This window comes from Neolamprologus brichardi, chromosome 19, assembly GCF_056152115.1.
Source record: "Neolamprologus brichardi isolate AB-2024 chromosome 19, ASM5615211v1, whole genome shotgun sequence".
NCBI classification, from domain to species: Eukaryota; Metazoa; Chordata; class Actinopteri; order Cichliformes; family Cichlidae; genus Neolamprologus; species Neolamprologus brichardi.
In genome coordinates, this window is record NC_142122.1 from 11,196,330 (window position 1) to 11,215,836 (window position 19,507).

The 19,507-nt window shown below is 42.9% G+C and overlaps 1 protein-coding gene across 1 annotated transcript in view; it reads right to left on the reverse strand.

The window, feature by feature from the left end:
- The window catches only part of stard9 (StAR-related lipid transfer (START) domain containing 9), a 37,955-nt gene that overhangs the window by 2,769 nt on the left and 15,679 nt on the right, over nt 1-19,507 (reverse strand). Inside the window, exons 7-31 of the mRNA XM_006798774.2 lie at nt 19,198-19,310; nt 17,928-18,070; nt 17,688-17,755; nt 17,395-17,492; nt 17,056-17,262; nt 16,808-16,905; nt 16,641-16,718; nt 16,271-16,348; nt 15,728-15,907; nt 14,893-14,944; nt 14,494-14,619; nt 13,845-13,927; nt 13,592-13,653; nt 12,972-13,165; nt 12,329-12,809; nt 5,474-12,217; nt 5,030-5,218; nt 4,723-4,906; nt 4,384-4,548; nt 4,198-4,291; nt 3,794-3,942; nt 3,552-3,616; nt 3,210-3,412; nt 1,280-1,359; nt 760-918 (exon numbers count right to left, since the gene is read on the reverse strand). Of these exons, the coding sequence (XP_006798837.2) occupies nt 760-918; nt 1,280-1,359; nt 3,210-3,412; nt 3,552-3,616; nt 3,794-3,942; nt 4,198-4,291; nt 4,384-4,548; nt 4,723-4,906; nt 5,030-5,218; nt 5,474-12,217; nt 12,329-12,809; nt 12,972-13,165; nt 13,592-13,653; nt 13,845-13,927; nt 14,494-14,619; nt 14,893-14,944; nt 15,728-15,907; nt 16,271-16,348; nt 16,641-16,718; nt 16,808-16,905; nt 17,056-17,262; nt 17,395-17,492; nt 17,688-17,755; nt 17,928-18,070; nt 19,198-19,310 (10,093 nt within the window). The remainder of the gene's footprint in view (nt 1-759; nt 919-1,279; nt 1,360-3,209; nt 3,413-3,551; nt 3,617-3,793; nt 3,943-4,197; nt 4,292-4,383; nt 4,549-4,722; nt 4,907-5,029; nt 5,219-5,473; nt 12,218-12,328; nt 12,810-12,971; nt 13,166-13,591; nt 13,654-13,844; nt 13,928-14,493; nt 14,620-14,892; nt 14,945-15,727; nt 15,908-16,270; nt 16,349-16,640; nt 16,719-16,807; nt 16,906-17,055; nt 17,263-17,394; nt 17,493-17,687; nt 17,756-17,927; nt 18,071-19,197; nt 19,311-19,507) is intronic.

Sequence of the window (19,507 nt, forward strand, 5' to 3'; positions counted from 1 at the left end):
TGTCAGGCACCAACAACCACGGCATGTTTAAAGTCACTTAAATATTAAATATTAAATATTAAATATTCTCCATCCGTTTGTAGTTCACATACCTAAATGCACTGAGTTGCTGCCATGCGATTGGCTGATTAGATATTTGCATAAATGAGTAGTTAAATAGGTATACCTAATAAAATGTCCAGTGAGCAAGTTACTCAAACACAGCAAATATGAAAATACAATTATGTTTTCATTATAAAGATGGACTCTGAGTGAAGTCTTTGTGCTGTATCAGCTGCTCCTGTGGTAAACTTAAACTTCGCAAGAAACGAAGGGGGGAAAAAAAAGCTTCTACTCCATGAAACTAATTTCCCTAATAGTGATAGGCCTGCCAGTGGAGAGCCATAAAGTCATCCTGCTGTTTAGATCAGCACAATCAGCCTCAATAATCAGCTCAAAAGACTGATTTACTGGAAGTTAAAATGCACAGACTTCAACTCTGCTACCCTTCTAGTGGTTGTATTGCAATACACACAACTGTGCTATTAAGTATATTTATCTAAAAGTAATATAGTGGAATATAGAAGTAATTCACTGAAAGATGTCTTTTAGGTATTTTGGCCTTTAAACTGCAGCCTCCAAAATGACCACAAAAAAAGAAACCGAACATAATAACCTTATTATTCTTCTGCTTTATGTGACCGCATTACTTTTGCACCCAATGAAATAGGGAGTGATGCACGAGAGCCTGTGGATGTATTTCTGGCAAGCATATTTTACCTGTAGCAGGTAGATGACTCTGGTTACTTCCTTTTCATTACGTCTAACTGGTTGCAAGATCCAGCAACTGGGCAACATCTCCCCACGGATGGCGTCCACACTGGGCCGAGGGAGAGACTCCTCAAACACAGACTGCATTGCCAGCACGTGCAGGCCACCCTGCGGCAGAGAAAACAATATCAATAAAACAGGTGCCGCACTCTTTTGATCAGCCGGGAGGCAAGTGTACACCGACACCAACAACCAACAGCTGACATGATTTCCTCCACACCCACTGCCTCTGAGTCAGAGTGTTGTTTATGCTCGGTGACTTCTAAGCATGAGTAGTATCTAAATAGCATGTTTAACATTTTGTGGATGAGGAACATGCTGTTAAATTGCTGTTTGCACTACAATGTAATCTGGATTTTTCTTTGTCAAGCTAAAGCGTGCAAATGCTGCACATACTCCCTGAGCCTTACACAAGAGAGATGAACAGTAATCATGCGCGTCGGCTGGTTAATGTTGAAGCTGTGCTCACCTGTTTGGACTGCGAGCTGATGCAGCAGAAATCTCGCGGCTGGCTGAGGTGACAGGTGGACGAATCTGTGAGAATGTAAACTAAACAAAAATGGAGAGATACGTGAAAATGATCAAGTATATTCGATACAAACCTGGAAATAAAACAACTGGGGCAATGTAATAAAAGCCCAATACTGGAAATAGATTTACTACTATAGAAACAGACAAACCAAACAGCTCCTGTGCAAGGATTTTATTTGCAGTGTGATGTTTGAGCGCAAGGCTCTTTCTCAGACTTTCATGAATACACTAACGAGCCTACTCATAATCTTCACAACAAACCACACATGACATATCTCGCCTTTTTCAGACTTCCATCAGTTAAAAGGTAATAAAAATAATGCTTAAAAAAAGAAGGGCCTGCACAATTATCACAGTTTAAACCCTGCCAGCTAAATTGCAGGAATATCAATCTGTGAAGTGAAAGTGACAGCAAGTGCACTCATGGTGTTCTCCTCTTATGCTTCTTGGCGGATTTCCCTCTAGTTTTCCTTTTTGCTAGTGACTGGTAGCAAGAGACGGTACCTGCAGCCCCCACATGGCTTTGATAGCTTCGATGTGTCTCTCATAACAGTCTCAGGAGTGTGGAAGAGCATTAGGCCTTTACACGAGGACCTGGATCAACAAAGCAACAGGACTAGTATCTGCTCCTTTGTGTAAGGAACAGGAGGAGCAATGCTAGAGCCCTCCAACGAGCCACTTCTGCATGTTTATGCCCCAAACTGTCAGAAACGGACGTCACGAGGACATGACACCCGTTCGTGACACCTGTGCTTACAGCCCAGTACCGTGCATATCTATAGGTAATCACCAGAGAATACCAGAACTGGCACCGGCGCCCCCTGAGCACATATATTTTGATTATCTTCTTAGTTGTATTTCTTCCTTAAAATATTATGAGAGAGAGTGGAAAGACACACAGCAAAGGGCCTCGTGTTGGACTCAAACTCGGGCCGCTGCATCTTTATCTTCAATTCTCTATGTATATTTTAGTGTCTGACAGACTCTTACTTGTTCTTTGTGATTGTGTATGCTGTACAAAAATCAATAAATACAATATTTAAAAAACAAAGTCACGTATAAAGAAAAATTACACTATAAACAGATCATGTACCTTCAGTACTTTCTACTACATGTTTTAATTATCCAGCACCAATTCTGTTTAATACTGGGATACTAGACTGGTGGAAAGAAAGTTCACTAAATAAAATGTCATATTCACGATACAGTGACTTGATACTTTAGTTTAAAGTCTACATGCTTGCGTAAAAAACAAAAATTGTACAAAGAATGAAAACTTGGAGAACAAGAGGCCAGCAGAAGTAAAAAAGGCCTCGTGGTGGGCTGCAGGTATTAAATGAAAACACACTGCAGGTGTGAGAATGGAGCTGGCCGCGTAATAAAACAAACTTGACAGTGATGAATGAGACTGTGCTGAACCACGCTGTAGCACAGATAGTTAATGGATGCAGATGCGTTCGCTGAGAAGAATTTGCAGGCTCTATTAACTGCGTCGCACAAAATATAAATAGTTTTGCTGTCAAGATAAAAGTGTAAATATTTTATTTTATTTTTAAGATTTGCTTTTTAGCAAAAGCACAAAGGTTTTTGCAAGGTAAACGGATTGCACAAGGTCACCTTACACAACCATAATTCATCAGTTTTTCTTTCTGAGCAATGACATTTAAGCAGTGTTGTAGTTTCTGAACTCTCTCAGAAAATAAGCATCTTACTTTTTAAGATGATGTTTTAACTACTAGCATTATAACAAATGAATGGATAGGGAGGAATGAAGTTTCAAGAAATCTCCTTAAAATTGTGATATTCAGGATAACTCAAGATTAAATATACTGTCATTAAAACTCCTGCCTATGAGGATGTTGGCTCACCAAGCTGAGTGCTGTCATCTAGTGGTCGTGTCCACACTGAGCGGACTGACTGATTGTACATGTGGCTCTTGGACAGCTGGGAGATTAGGTTCCACAGGCTATCCGGTGGTCTGTCCAGCTCCCCAGCCCCCAGGAAACCGTGGACAGATGGGCAGGAAGAGGGTTTGTAGTATGCCTGAATTCCCCGTTCATCTCCTTGGTAACTGGGTAAAGATAGACAGAGTTCATTTTCTAATAGCACATAAATGATTTTTGTGATGCAAATTGTCTACTTGCTCAAAATTATCCTGGAGCAGGCACCGAGGAAATCGAGAAAAAGGGAGATGGTTGGAGAATGCTCACCTCCAGCCTGCTGCGGCTTTGCCCGTCACCAGGTTGCCAAAATCCCCTGAGGCAGCCAGTCGCACCTGTCGAGAAAAAAATGTCTTACTCAACTCAAAAACAAATACCAGTGAGAATAAACCCATATTTTTTATAAAGGACAGTTAATTACTATGTGAATCTTTCAACGCAAATACAAAATACTAATTAGAATGTCTCTCCTAGAGCACGTTTTTCTACAGCTGACTTTTCAGGTATATTACCTCAGCCAGAGCTCGACCGAGAAGACTGAATGTGATGTCCTGATAGGTTGTTGATATGGAAGACGAGGAGCCGACGGATGCTGTCCGCTGGCGTGTACAGGCCGGAGATGAAGTCATCAGAGGTTCAAACCCGCTGCTCTGTTGGACGTCTAATAAATCACATGATATTATTAGCACATTTAGATACAGAGGATGTAAGGAAGACGGTAAAGAAGTGGTGACAAACCTGGGCAATAATCTCATTTATTAGTCGCCATATTTAACAAATTGCCAAAGCTTCCAAGGAAGGCAAATATAAATCCTGAAATAGCAATGATTTATCTGGACGTCTTACTGAAATAATAATTAATCATGATTATTGCCCAAATCTATTTGGGGTTGGTGATTAACTGTCCTGCTGTTACCCTGGGCTGACAGCCACCCTCTCTGTGTCTTCACACTCTGTGGAGCACAAATAGGAGGACGTGTCCCAACCTTCAGCCCTTCATTCTTCATGATCTGGACAGAAGAAAAGTTGAGCCTTTTTAGCTCAGTCTTAAATCTCAGTTTCATTTCAAATCTAATGTATCATGTAGCATTAATATACAGACCTGTCCTGTTCGAACTGGTCTGTTGCCCTGCTGTAGTTGGGTGGTGTTGCCACTGTTGTACCCTGATGTTGGTCCAGAGGAAAGACTCAGACTGGATCCTGTGCACAAAGTGCTGTTGCTTATCCTTGTCCGATGCCTCAAGTCATCCTGTCCGGCACACGTCACCTAGAGTCAAGTTCATACAGACAAAACTATTTATCCAAACATTTACAACAACATCTAAATGCTCCACAGCACACAGGATCCCCTCTATAGTCACTTTTATCATGATAGGATGAAGACCCTGGAGTTCACTGGCTGGGATCTTTAATTATTCTCTGTGATATGGATCTGACTGACCTTGTCTTCCTGAGATAGGGCCTGCTGCTGTAGCCTCCTCTTCTCAAGCTCAGTCCGTTCTCGCAGTCGTTCTCGTGCCTTTGCGATCTCCGTCCTGGCTTCTTCCCGAGCTCGACCATAGTCCCGCAACAGCTGCTCAATGTCAGATGGATACTGGCTTTCTTCCCTTGGAGCATCTGGCATTCTTCAGTAAAAACAAATAAGAGCCAAATAGATTTTCTGTTTACATCACTCCTAAAAACCTAAGGACGAAATGTGAGATTCAAGGAGCCGTTGTGCTTTGATTTTGTGAAACTCAGCATCTCACCTGGCGCTCTCTATCACTTCTTGCCGAAGCCTTTGAAGATGCTCTTTGTGCCGACTGGGCATTGCAATAGATGCAGTCTCCTGAGGACGGAGGCGAGGGTGCTTGCTCGGACTCAGGCTACGAGTTCTCCGGTAAGTCTGGAGGCGCTCCTCCCTCTCCTGCCTCAAACCCTCAATACTCCTGCGATGCCTGAGGGATCAAATTTTAAAAACAGTAACGTCAATGAAGTCTAAGAGAAGACCAGTTTTAGAAAATATCAATGTATCTGTAGTATCAATTACGAAAGTGTTTTATGTTTTAAAAGCTGGCATTGAAAGTCAGGTCAGAATATTATTATTATTTCTTTTGGATTTTTTAATTAGGTATTTCCACTTTGGTGTGTATTAAACATTTTAAAGCAAATCTTATATCAAAATAGAGCATTTGTGTCAACTGTATCCTTACACATCATACAGCTGCTGTTTTGTAGAAGCAGAAGCTGGCGTCACAAGCTCTTCTTTGGACCTCGGGGACAACATCTTTAGCAGTGTGTCCGTCTCTCCCAGCCTGTAATGAAGCTTAGCCTCTGCCAGCTCCACAGTCAGTGGTGTCGGGTTCATGTTGAGGTTGACCGTCGCCATCACCTGCTCTCTCTCCTGTCGCAGCTTCACTATCTCCTTTGCCCTCCTGTCGCTCTGCACCACAGATTCTGCATTTGAACCAAAGCTCCCGACTTCACCCCATTCGGCACACTCTCTGCGTTTGTTGTGCTCACTGGTCACAAATGTGGTCAGGTTTTTTGAGCATTTTGACTGTTGCTGATTGACCCCCGACCAGTTGGTGAACTTGTTGTGCATAGGCAGGTCCTCTGGGACTCTCTGATTATCTTGACAAGGAAACACATCGCTGACAGGTTCAATGTTCACAAGCACATCTGTGTTGCATTCACTGGGTGCTAGTGACATTATATCATCCTCTTGAGGTTGATCAGCCTTGTCGCTGAATGGAGATAGACTGTAGTTAAAATCCCCAGCATGAGGCACAAGTCTTCTGAAGTCTGATGCCAGCTGTTTGTGCACATCAGTCTGTTTTAATGCGGGGGAAATGTGGTTCTGTAAAATTAAACCATTTGCTGAAGTAGGCGTCCACTGCGGGGATGCCACCGGCCATTTGGACCCAAGCTTGTGGTTGTCCTTGTCTTGATAGTTCACATGTCTCCCATCAGAGTCTGCATATGTTTCCATTGATGGATTTGGACTTGAAGAGCACTTATCTAATCTTTTGGAGCTTGTGCAACTAATTTCACTCACTTTCTCAAGTGATACTGATTCTAATTTGTCAGAGGAAGAATCACAATCCCGTAAGGACATCCGGTTGTCATCCAAAACAGAAGGAATGGTCATGCTGTCATCCTCAGAGGGATGGTTTGTCTTTTGAGCCTTACATTTTGCAGAACATGTTACCGACTGCTTACCCTTGAGCCTCATGCGTAATCTGGCTCCCACTGTAAGAATAGGAGATGACGCACGGTCTGTATATGTGACCATTTTCTTCAGATGAGGAGATGTGAGGTGTGTTAATGAAGGGCTGTGATTTTCTTGGTAGCAGATTTTTGATGACCTATGGGTGATTTCAGGGACTGCAGTACTTCTGCGGCCCAGTGCTTCAGAGACTCTAGACGAAGCAGACCTTACACGCCTTTGACAGTCAGCTGCAGTCTTTGCACAAGCAGTTTTGAGAGGGTCATTCGCAGGCTGTGAGGAAACAGAGGTGTTAAACCTCAGGTCAGGCATACTTTGCATCTTTTCAACTGTGTTAGATTTAGTTTTTACCACACAGTGGATATTTTTGTCTTGAGAGACACTCACAGCATCAGAACCAATCACTTTGACTATGACATTGACTTCATGAGATTTAGACTTCTCACTGGGTGACAGAAGAACAGCAGCTTTCTTCTCTGCTGGAGCTACAAGCCTCTCAGTCTGGATCCCAACATCTGCAGCCGTCTGAGTTGAGCAGTCTCTCTTAGACTCGACGTAAGATGTGCTAAGATCTGAGAAGTTAATACTCCTTGAACTGGAACTGCGAACTTCACCTGTCCTCATTCCCTGGACGTCCCCCAGCAGGTTTGAGGTGCTGTTGATTAACTTAGAAATGTGAGCTGACATGCTTTCCATACTGGCCCAAGTTGGAGATTCTGTGATATCCACCTTGTTTTTCTGCGACGCGGGTACATCTGTGTTGCTCCTTTTGTGACGTTCTTTCCTCTTCAGAGAGCTACAGTTCTTACCGTTACCCTGCGCCTGAAGCTCACGCTCAGTCTGAGTACTGTGTTCGCATGTCCTCCTTTGTGCATATGTATTGCTCGTCTGGCACTCTTGCTCTGATGAGTAAACGAACATGATTTCATCTACTCGACCGGAAGCGTTGCCAGGATCGCCAGGAACACTGTTGACTGAAGAACCGCTGTCTGCTGTCAGATTAGCAGGACAACTGCAGATATTCGCAAATGCCTGTTGACAGGGTGTAAGCTGAGATGGTTTAGTTGCTTGTTCTTTATAATCCTCCACACTACTAAGAGTACTGGAAAGTCCCTTGTTTGTAGCATATGTGCTAAGATGAGAATTAAATGGAGAGTTCTGCCCATTCAGACCATTATCGACACTGCAGCACCTTGTTATACGTTTCTCTGAGCTGTTTAAAAGTGGAGAATTACTGGATAGGTCAGCAGCGCTTCCAAACGCTGGGTTCTTATAGCAATGTTGGCCTGAGTCGTCTTCTTGCCACTGGTGAACATAAGGGTTGATGTCACTGGATACAAAATGAATAGGGGAGTCTTGAGACTTTGGCACATGCTGTGGCTCCTTTTTGTTTGCATGCAGGCTAATTTGTTCCGTTTTCTGTGACACTGACCGAAGAGGTAAGGAGTGTCTTTTTAGCGTGTAAGCTTTACTAAGCTTAACTTCGTTTTTGCCGGGGTTTCCATGGGAAAAAGTCTTCACGTTTGATTTGTTTGCTGCTGCTACAGTAGATTGTCCTGCATTGCTTTTTCTTGGCTGTCTGACTTCAGGTTTGACATCATTCTGAATGTCAAGCTTGACCCATTTAGATGCCAGCCTGCTGTGATGCATCCTAGTGGCGGCGTGGTCCTCCTCATCCTCGTCTGATGACTTAAGAGAGGAGTCAGAGGAAGATGTGGGACAGGTCCTGATGTGAGACTTTCTGAACCGCTTAGTTTTGCCTTTCTGCATCATAAGAGAAGAATTTCCTAGCATGCCTCCAGTTGTGCTTTTCTTGGGCTCTTTGGCGATTACAGGTCTAAAACAACTTGGATTTTTAAAGCAGTTTTGCTGTAGCATTTTAGATTGTGACTCCGCCGTTACTGCTCGATTGTGTGGCACGAATGGTTGGGTCAAAGTCTCTTTGTCACTTTTCATTATGCAATCTCCACTGCTAATGATTTGAGTATTTTCATTAAATTTGGGATGTGACTCAGATAAATTTGGGGGTTTGTTTTTGCAGCAGCTCTGAGACGAGTTATCGGAATCAGTCTGTCGATAGCTGAACTCATGCTGTGCTGTAACAGAAGGTTTGCCTCCTGTTGTGGTATCTCGTTCAACATTTACATCATGCCCAGCCGAGCCTTTCATGCAGACATCCTCACCACGGGGTGTGTTCTGGTTGCTGTAGCTTCTGTCTGCTTTAAACTGATGTAATCCACCACCAGCTACTAACTTCATGGCTCCAGATATTTCGCCACTGGTTTGGAAATGTTGAATCATCTTTGGCGTGTTTGGTTTGGCTGAATAATTATCTTTATTGACAACGTTTGATGCAGTTTCCATACCAGTGCGCCCCATAGCAGCACAGCTACAATTCACTTTTATGCAGTCAGTGGTGAAAAGTGTTTTAGGGCTTATTTGGTTAAGTTGTGGGCATGTCTGCTTAGCATTGGAAGCTGGGGGATCTGTCTGGCTGTCTGCTTTTTTGGAGCAAATATCAGTAATAACTGGATGAAGATTAGCTATTATTTCACGTTTTCCTGCATCATTAATTTGTTTTTGTGTTACAAAGGCATCACTTGCTGACAAAGAGTCGCTAGAGTGCTCGCACCCTGCCTGGCTGCACAGAGTCAGACTCGAGTGGATATTTGGAAGTGAGTTTTGGAAAACACAGGGGCTGAAGACCTGCTTGTTTAATGTTCCATCAGACACGCTATGAGCGCTGTCAAAGGTTTCCGTCACTTCAGTACATACAACCTTGCTGCTATTCCTCAATTCAGCTGGCATAGCTGAAGCCAGGTGCTCACTTTTATCCACCTTATTTTTACTTATCAGTAAAGTTTCCAGTGTAGGATGTCCACTCAGGTTTGTTCCTTCTTTCGCTTGATTACTCCTTTCATCTCGCAGATGTTTTGCTGTCCATCTACATTCATTACTGTTTGAAACAAAATGAATTGCAGATGATGACAAGGCATTCAGACTTTGACTCAAGCTCTTCCTGGCCCCATCACTATCCATCAATGACAATTTCATGTGCTCTTTCACCACTTCTGCGATTCTCAGATCAATAGTGCTGCAAATAGCATCTGACTTGCATAAGTGTTCTCCCCTTTCCTGGTTTTTTCCATGGTTATTCACTCGGGATTCTCTCTGTTCTGTTTCTGCAAACTGTTCCTTTAGGGTTACACCCACCTTTTGGACTACTTTATTATCGCCAAATGAAATACTATTCTGTGAATCTTTTTCATAACTCTGAAGCCCAAACTGAGAGTCCTCAAAGACGCCACGACTTGGTTCGAGTTTCCCACTGCTGCAATCAGATACTGGCAATGCAACTGAAGATACTGTATCTTGTGTAACGCTGCCAACAACACAAACAGAAACACATCCTCTGCTGCTAGTTTCTACTGCAGGCTCTTCTTTATTAGAATCCCCAGTGCTATTATTGTCATCAGGGCAAATCTCCTCATAGCTGTCACCTGATGCACAGCAGAAGCTTACCAACTCTCTGCTGTCCTGTGTATTTGGTATTTTCAAGCTGCCCATGAAAGTATCTTCTTTGTCTTTGTTTCTCTTCCTGGAATTTTTACAAGTTGATTTATCAACTTCCTGCTGTAGTGCAGTGGCCTGCTCGGTGTCTTTGATTCCATCCCTTATAAGAAATGCTTCTTCTGTATTTGTAAACTTACACTGCTGTAAATCTCTCACCTTTTCTGTTCCACAATTGAGACTGCATACTGTTGCCTTTTCAGTAGAAGGTTTTAAGGGACTTGCAGCTTCAGGCATCTCAGCCAGTACTTCACGTGGGTTAGTAGGATTTGTGGAGAAATGGATTACTGACTGAGACAATGAGCTGCACATTTCATGGTCAGAGGACACTGTAATGTCAGCAAACATCATATTGGAGGAATCTGCAAACACCTGAATCAAATTTGATGTTGTTTGTGTGGTCTGGGAAATTTCAGTCTCCATTTGATCTAATGAAGACGCTGGATGCTGACTGTAACTGAAAATTGGAGTACCTGTAAAAGAAGGATCGCTCATTTTTGCGGGTTCTCCTAAACACTCTGCACAACATCTTACATCCTTCTGATTATCAGACGTCAGGGCATTGTCTGGTGTTGTTAGCGCCTGAAAACCCCCCAAAACTTCAAGGTCGTGTTCTTCCACTTTCATGTTTACACCTTCAGTGCTAGTGGACGTAGAGCTATGGCTTCTAGATCCAACCTGAGAGCCAGACAGATTCATACTTGTCGGACTGGGACTACTGCTGCTGATCTCTGCGTGTCGGAACATAATGTTTCTTTGAAAAGGTAGAGAATCCCTCTGCGTCCTGGGACTCTCTGCTGCATCTGTGGAGGACCAGGCATCAGTGAGAACCAGCGGGTTTTCTGGCTCCCTCACACTGCAGCTGCTCAGAGAGCGTGGGCTACTGGTTAAAGTGGCCTCCACATTCCCAAAGTCCTGAGTTAATTTATGTACAGTGTCTCTGCCTCTGGAATCTGCTACTAATGAGCTTTGAGAAGAAGGCTTCATTGTTGTATCAATTTGTCTGGTCTTCGGGGAGCTTTGATGGCTCCAGTATGCCTCTGTTTTCTGACGGCTGTCCCACTCAAAACTGGTCTCTGCTGTCTTAGTGTGCAGCTTGGATGAATCAGTGGAATCCGTCACCAGTGAGTAGGTTGGTACCAGTGTCTGGCTAAATCTCTTCACTGTTGATAATTTAACAGTGCTCTCCAAACTGAGTGAATCTTTAGACATTTGACTGTCTTCACTCTCTGCTTCGCTTTGAGCTGCATCCTCATGTCTCAGCTGCTCTGCTAGAGCTGTGGCATAAGCAGAGGACAGAGAATCAAGAGAGAAAAGGCTCTCGCAGTCTGATGTCCCATTGTCGTGATTGACGTCTCGCTCTTCCTCCCATCCAGCCAGTCCATGCTGCTGATCGATCCATCTACTAGTCTTGTTCATCAGAGCCTCAGTACTATGCCACCGTCTATGTCTAATGCTCTCAAACAGAGTCCTTTGGTCAAGCTCCTCACACGAGACTGTAGTTTTAATGGTACATTTCCTTTGACCCATTTTGGTGTCTCTAAGGCTCTTGTCTCTTCTTTGTTTCCAGTGAAATTTACTTGTAAATTTTCCAAGCGGCTTAGGCAGTTGTCTATTCACACCTGAGGGAGGTTTTCTGAACACTCTGGACAGAGCTCTTTTTATCCTGGGCCCCACAGAACGAGGAAACGACTTGCCGATGGTTCCTAATCTGCTGTTATCTGCATGACAGGATGTTTTCTCATGCATAACAGGGCCATTCTCAGAACTGGGTTTGTCTGTGGATGATCCTTGAAAGTTTTCCTTGCTGACTAGCAGCAAACTACATCCAAGAGGCAACTTCTGTGTACCCGTCGATTTCTGGTCTGACCTGTTCTTAAAAGACAGGTCTCGGTTCGGAAGCAGAGGTTTCCTTTCTGGCCTTTCCCGGCAGAGCTGGGTTTGTGGTCCCTCCTTGGCAGTCTGCGTGATCTTTTCAGGGGAGGTTACTCCATTCTGGCAGGGCTGATTTTGCTCTGAGAAGATAGAATCAGAACAACTTTGGGTCCTTTCCCGAGGAAGACACTCATCCGAAACCCACTTCCTGCTACCAGTCCAATCGGACGTTGTGGGTGAATTTAAAGTCAGGTCTGTGGATCTGTTTCTCTTGAGGAAGTGTCTGTTGGAGAAGGAGAAAAACAGATGTTTTAACAGTCAAGACCTAAATAATTAAGAAAACCTGAAAAACTGCTTCCTGAATCCTCACCAACAGATTTTACTGTCCCCTTACCTGAAGATGGGTGTGTTCTGTGGGTAGAGTCGGGACAAAAGATCGGATGAAAACGAGTGTCTACGAGAATCAAACGGTCGTCCTTTGACCTTTGAGGGCGATCCAGCCTCAGGAGATTCTGGGCTGTCTGGTCCTAAAGGCAGAGTCTTTTCCAGCTGCTGTAACTCTTTCTTTGCTTCCAACAGATGCTGCTTGCTGGCGATTCTCTCCAGCTGGTAACGCAGCCTTTTGCGCCGAATGCGGCTCTCGGCCCGGCAGAGAGCGTGATGCTTTAGCAATTCATCCTGCACTGCCTTCTTCCTGGCTCTTATCACTTGGGATGGACAATCCACTGAAACATCTTTCTGATCCCTGAACACATGGCTTGTTAACCTCTCCAGCAGGGGTGCAGGGAGGAGGTCTGCTTGAACTCCAGACTCCTGAGTGATCTTCTGCTCAACAGCTGTCAGGCGATGTTTCTCCTTCAAAATCCACTGCTGGACTGTTGATTAAAGACAGAAAGTAGGACATTTTGAGCACTAGAAATCGCACTCAATATGACTTTTGGCATGTCATCCTTTTTTTTTAAACAAAAACAATGCAGAATTTCAGCTTGGATTTTGAATAATACTTGTGTAAGTGATGAAATGCAAAGAGTTCTCACTCTCAGTGTGTTGCTGTTGGAGGTAGGCCTGCTCCCTTTCTAGCTCTCTCTCAGCCCGTCTCTGTTCAGCCTGAATCTCCTGACGCAAACTCTCCACGAAGCGTTTCTGCTCCTCCACACGCTGCCTGGCAGAAGGCTCCTCACCGGGAGAGAAGCATGCACCCACCTGCTGTGGGAGATTCACTTCTTTGACACTACAAAAAGAGACGCATGACACAGATGAAGCACAGACTGAGAAACGATGATGAAATAAGAGAGAAAAAAAGACAACCAGGGAGAGTAAAACGATCATTTTACCTCACCTATGTGTAGTTTGATGTCTAGAATTATACAGTTTGGTGGCAGAGAGGTTGAAAGTAAAGGATACTGTTGTGTTCAGCGTCTCATGAGTAACTAAGCAACCCCTGAGCCTGAATCGTAAACAGCTAACTGGGATTGTTCACAAGGGTGGGGGCTAATGGAAACACGCACTCCACCAAGTGGAAGGACTTATGCATGAATCTACAGGAAGGACACTGGATTTGTAATTCTTATCAAATATGAAAGTGGGGACAGAAAAATACCTGTTTAACCCACATATATTCACAGAGTGGGAAACATTGCCTTAAAATAGTATTTACCTGTAATCAGGAGTCACAAGGCAAAGGTCTGTGTAGGTGCAGGTCATGCCACCTTCACTGGCCTTAAAAGAAAAATTAATATTTTAGTGTTTACAGACAAAATAAGAAATGTGTTATTATGAGAATTTTCTGAGAAAAGGGAAATTCTGTGTATCATTAGCATTCAAGTGTATCACCCAATCATCATAAATATTTTCATGATTGTCATCCTAATCAACAGCATCACATTCGTTTTGGGACGATCAGCACCTACCCGCCTGCGTTCCCGAAGGACAGCTGCTTCAGCTGGGTGGTTGAAGCGGAACTTATGCACTCCTCCCAAGGTAATCACTGTCCCTGGAGACAGAGAGACAAATCTTTCATCATGAGCTGTGCTAAACCCATGGCATTGTGTTCATGTAAGCTGTGTGTGTGTGTGTGTGTGTGTACCCTGCATTTTTATCTTTAAGGTAACTCTGTAAATCTTTAGGCATATGTGCATTTATATTTTTATCAGCTTTGCTGAATGTATACGTGTGTCGAGAACATCATTTTTTTCCCCTGCTTATTTGAAAGACAAATTGCTCACAGCATGTTCTTTTGATTCTTGGATGAAATTCAAGTTTCGTTTAAGGCCAGCATTAATTAAGCAAAAGGCATCAACTGCATTTAAAGTCATGAATTAGCTTTACGTGCAGCAGTGCAAAGCAGTAACTCACCAAAAGCTGATTTACAATATCTACATAAAAAAATCAATCAAATCACAAAATTGGACTCGCACAGCTCAAATCCAACATTAAAACATGCATTTTTTTTCTCCTTTTTGTACCAAGATAACCAGCTTCTGTCACATTATCTGGGGCAAACCTGCTGGGAACCAAAGACAGTATGAACAAAGTGCTCTGCTGAGGACATGAGCTGACCTTGAGCCAGTCTACAGGACTCTGTGACCTCTCTGTCGTTGAGCAGGCAGACGCAGCCCGGCACTGGCCTAAGCGTCACCACACCCCCGTGGTTTTCAATCTCACAGCTGGCGCTGCCCTGCAAGACTACACACAGAATGCAGAAATGTTGTGACACATTTTGATTTAGAAAGCTGTACCGTTGCTGCTACTCAACTGCACAACATTTACAGCGTCTAATGCAACATTTAATGAAAAGGGAGCTTATAATACATCCACATCGTCATAATGTACTCTGCACCTTGTGTGCAATAACCTACATGACAAACTCAATATTATAAAAATATAATTTGTCTGCATTGTATCATTTCTGTTTCCAGACCTTTCTTATTGCATGGCTTTAAGAGAATAAATAAATACCTATTTGTGGTTCTTCAAATTGGTCCTGAGGTCCAATGCGGGTAACTCCTTCCTGTAACAAAAAATATATTGTGAACATGATAGCTCTAATCAAAATCCACATACAATACGAAAATATCTAAAAAAAAACAAGCAAATATTTTGACACAAAATCTTCTGTGAAGGGGTTTTAACGTCTATTCTTACACTTACCTGGAAGAAAAATAAATGTGATTTGTTTAATCTGAAGTCTTATCTAATGGGATTAAAGGCTTTCTTATTTGGTGTCAGGTCCACATGTGCTCCCAGGTGGCCTCAGTTCTTCACATGCAGGAAACTGTGTAATTGTCAGGCCTAAGGGTACGCTTGTCATTGTCAGAATCAGGACAGCTTAAGCTCCCCTGACTCCTAGCCTCAGAACTAAGGGCCTCTTATCCAACAGAGTTTTATGCATTGCAGAAGGTACACGCAGACACACACACGTACACACAGAGGGGAAGTTGACAGGACAGTTGGAAGATACAGTGAAAAGAAAAGGCAACACAAACGCACCTTTTCTCAAGAGTTTTTCTAGAAGTACAGAGAGAAATAGTAGTACAAGAAGTTGAGAGGATTGGAGGGATCTAGTAGAAAAACAGAGACGGTTTTAGTCAAGTCAGCTGACAAAAACAGTAACTTGAGATTTCAGAAAAGTAGAGCAAATGCAAAAGTTTGCATTCTGGTGTTTGTGCAAAAAAATATATTTTGAATGTTATGGCATGCCTGTAAATGACAAATACGTATCTCCTGGGTTGCAAAGAAACTTGCATAAAAAGAAAGAATATAAACCCTGTATTTCCTTTTTTTCTCATCATACCCTGAGGTGATAAAAGACGACACCAGTGCTGAGAACATCTCCATCAAGGGCAACGAGGTGTGGCTGGAGGGAGTTGATGAGGAAGCCGGCCCGGTCTCTGTTGATGTCCACACTGTACTCCTCCAGGAGCTCCTTCTTGTCTCTCCAGCTGTCTGACCAGTCCTTTGTCAGCTGCTCCACCTGCAACCCAGGAATGGGTAAGGGGAAAGGAATGGTAGAAAATGGAGGTAGAAAACGTTAGCACCAACATCTGCTACTAGTGTCCAGTCCTATAGATAGTAGTACTGAAAAAACTTCTTCAGATAGAATGATTTCTAACACTTGGTTTGTTTAACTGTTTAAGTTTCCAATGTCTCCTAGTAAGGCAGAACAAAAAATAAAATCCCAGTTCAGTTAGTGTTGGTGTCTAATCTTTGAGAAGATACATGGTAAATATTGGAAAAAGCAGCGACCTGATAAAAACATTCCACTGAAGTCACACTTGCTTAACGTGTCAAAGACTCAGACAGGCAGACGCAAGCATGTGTGTCGACCCTGCGTTACCTTTAGCTCGTTCTGCAGCACGATTTCAGAAAGATTTCCATCCCTTTCGTCACTCAAGGATGGACTGGGATTACGTTGCTGTCAATCAAGAGAGTAAAGAAATGATCAGTCAACATACTGTGCAAAAGGAAAATGTCACACAGACATTACAATGCAATTCAGTCCTGACCACCTAAGGGGATTAGAAATGTCACCAAGATATAAAACACTATATTAAGGATTTGGTAGAAAAATGTGTAATGTGGGAATCTCTTTTATACAAAGCCTTACAGTACTAAGAAGGATTTTTCTTTTTTTAAGGGAGTAAACGCAGCCGAGTGTCTCCCTGGGAGAGTTAGAGACACGCTCTAGCGATAAAAGGTCACCATACCATTTCAAAGCTGAGCAGCATGCTCTTCAGCCTGTCAATCTCCTCTCTCAGTTCCCTGATCAGCCGAACATTCGCATCCTGCACAGAAATCAAAGTGCACATTAACCTAATCCAAACAATTAGATCAAACATTAAACCTTGGCATCTGACTCCAAACAGCCGCTAACCTCATTAACCCGAGGCTTGTTGACAATATTTCTGGCATGGGCAGCATAGCGCAGGGTGCTCAGGGTCTCGTTATAACTGCTGGCAGAGGGTGAGACCGCTGCAAGAGAAAATACACGCGAAACGCACACAAGCCAGCAGCAGTTAACGCTCACATTACTTGGCATAAGGTGGTCAGTTTTCTTAAATACAGTTTTAGAATATATATGAAAATAAAAATTGATTGTGGAATCACTCAGTTTGAACTCACTTGCAATCATAATGGTTTTGGAGTTTCCACCCAGACTGTCTTTCAAAAGCCATGTCAGGACTGAGTCTCTGTAGGGAATGAAGCAGTGCCTCCTCCCACCTCCACCTCCAGACAGCGAGCTGCTGTGGCTACCCACTGTGCTACCATCGCCCTCAGAGGCCACGCTGTTGATACTCTGGCAGCTGCTTGACATCTGTGAGTTCTGAGCTGCGGAGGTGGTGGCAAAAAGATTGAAGGATGTGCCAAAAAAGCAAGCACAGAAGAGAACACAAGAGAATAGATGTGAATTTTGTGGAAGTTTATTCAAGTAAAATAAAAATACAAAAAAATTTTATTTACCGAGAGCTGAAATGACAATGCCTAGAGTAACCAGAGACTTGTTGATGTTGGAGCCCTCTGTCAGTCTATCCCTGCAGTAGTGGGGATCTGCTCTCTCACTGGTAGACACAACAAAAACAAAGTATGAGATCATATCAATAAAAAATGACTAAAAAATGTGTGAAATAGGGAGTTCAACAATCTGAGGGCAAGAGTCAGTATCCACTAGGGGGCACTTTTGTCAACGATTTGGGCTTAAACAATGCTGAAGGGGAAAAAATAGGGCACACGACAGCAGGAAATAACATTTTCACCTCCCAGCCAGGTCAACCAGGTTAATCTTGCTGACAGTTTCAGAAGGAAGGTTGTTTTCTAGGATAGCCTAAAGAGAAAAGACAAAAGTAAATAACCCAAAGTCTGCATATTGATCAGTGGTCAGTTATAGAGTCGTCATACAAATTCAATACTCTGGAGTATTATGAGAATATCTGGAAAAAAGTAAAAGCACAACATGCAGAGTCTGACTTTATGTAAGCTCTGAGAGAGATGATGACCTGTGTGTACTGAATCGTAAAGATGGCATGGGATCTGCTGCTGGCATCATGGTTGTGGGTTGCTGCAGTGATGCGGTTGGCGATGCCTTCCTCCAGAAGGTCTATGGCCTGTTTGCAGTCTGAGACCACATGTGATGAAAGGTCTGACGGGAGGGACGCAAAGAGAATGATAATTTGTATTGGTCAACCCCGAGCAAGACTGAACACAATCCGATTTTTATTCCACATCATACAAAACTTCTAAAAACATGAAACTGAATGGAGATGAGACAAAAAAGCTGCTTTGATTATTTGCAGGGATTAAAATGTTAAGAGGAAAGAAGTATAAAAAAGAGACACAAACAGGAAATGCATCAATCCTTGCTCCCACCATGTGCTTTTTAATATTTCCCACAGCATCTAGAAACAACAGTTTCTAACAATGCTCTACTTCCAGGCATGAATCACCAACTTAAAAAGCTGTTAAACATGTGCACACAGATCATCATGGAGCCTCTTGGCTCATCATTTAGCCTCTTCCTCTTTGTTTTCTATAAGCTATTCAATACAAAGAGTTAAATTATTTAAGGAAAACAGGAGTGGCAGCAAAACAGTGTTTAGATGGAAAAGCACTGAGAGATTAGAAGTAGAATTTGGAAAACCTAAATGGGATATGATGTGTGTGGAACTACTTGGAACCACGAGGAAATGACTTCACTTCCTCTGGCCAAGTGGGATTTCTCCTGATACAGACAATGAGTGGATGTGGGGCTCTGAATACGGAGAGTCCGGCGGATGACAGGGAGAGAAAGAAATGGAGGGAACGAGAGGGAAAGGATGAAGAGATGAAGGTGAAAAGAGAAAATGTGAAATAAAAGAAGCAACAGGAATCTAACAACTAAAAATAGATGTGACTAAAACTAAATCAAAAAGAGAAGAAGACGTGTAACTTGTAAACAACACAAACAAGACATCTTGGAAAAAAAATTTCTGACTTCTACTTAAGTGTGCATTCATGCAAGATACTTTTGGCTGCTCCCCTACTCACAAGGGGTCACTGTCTGTTTAATTTGGCAGATTTTTTGCACCGGATGCCCTTCTTGATGCAACCCCAAAGGGATTTGTGTCTCCTTGAAGTTGGTCCGTTGGATCAACATTTAGTGCATCATCACCTGGAACTGCTAGCTCATGTTTTAAACATTGTAATGCAATTTGTTCATCGTGATTTTAGGGGTTTTTAGTGTAGATTTATCATTCTTCTGTCTAGCAGTGGAAAGGAATGAAAACTCACCTTGTACATAGGGTCCTTTCTCAGGATGTTCTCGAACTCTCAGTGTGGCTTTCTTCTTCTGCTCTCCTCCCTTCAGCAGATCTCTTACACGCTCGTTATAGATCTCCAAGAAGCTGCAAGGACAGAGAAATAAGGAGGCAGAGGTTTAAAAAAATCAGCTTCAATACAAGTTCAGCTTAAAGTCTTTTATATCCCTAATGTCGCTAAGATGCACACCACATGTCTAGCTAAATCTACTCCATTCATTATCTGTATGTCTATGTCTTAAATTTTACTCTTCTGAGGTTTGTATTTCTGCTCTATTTTTTGA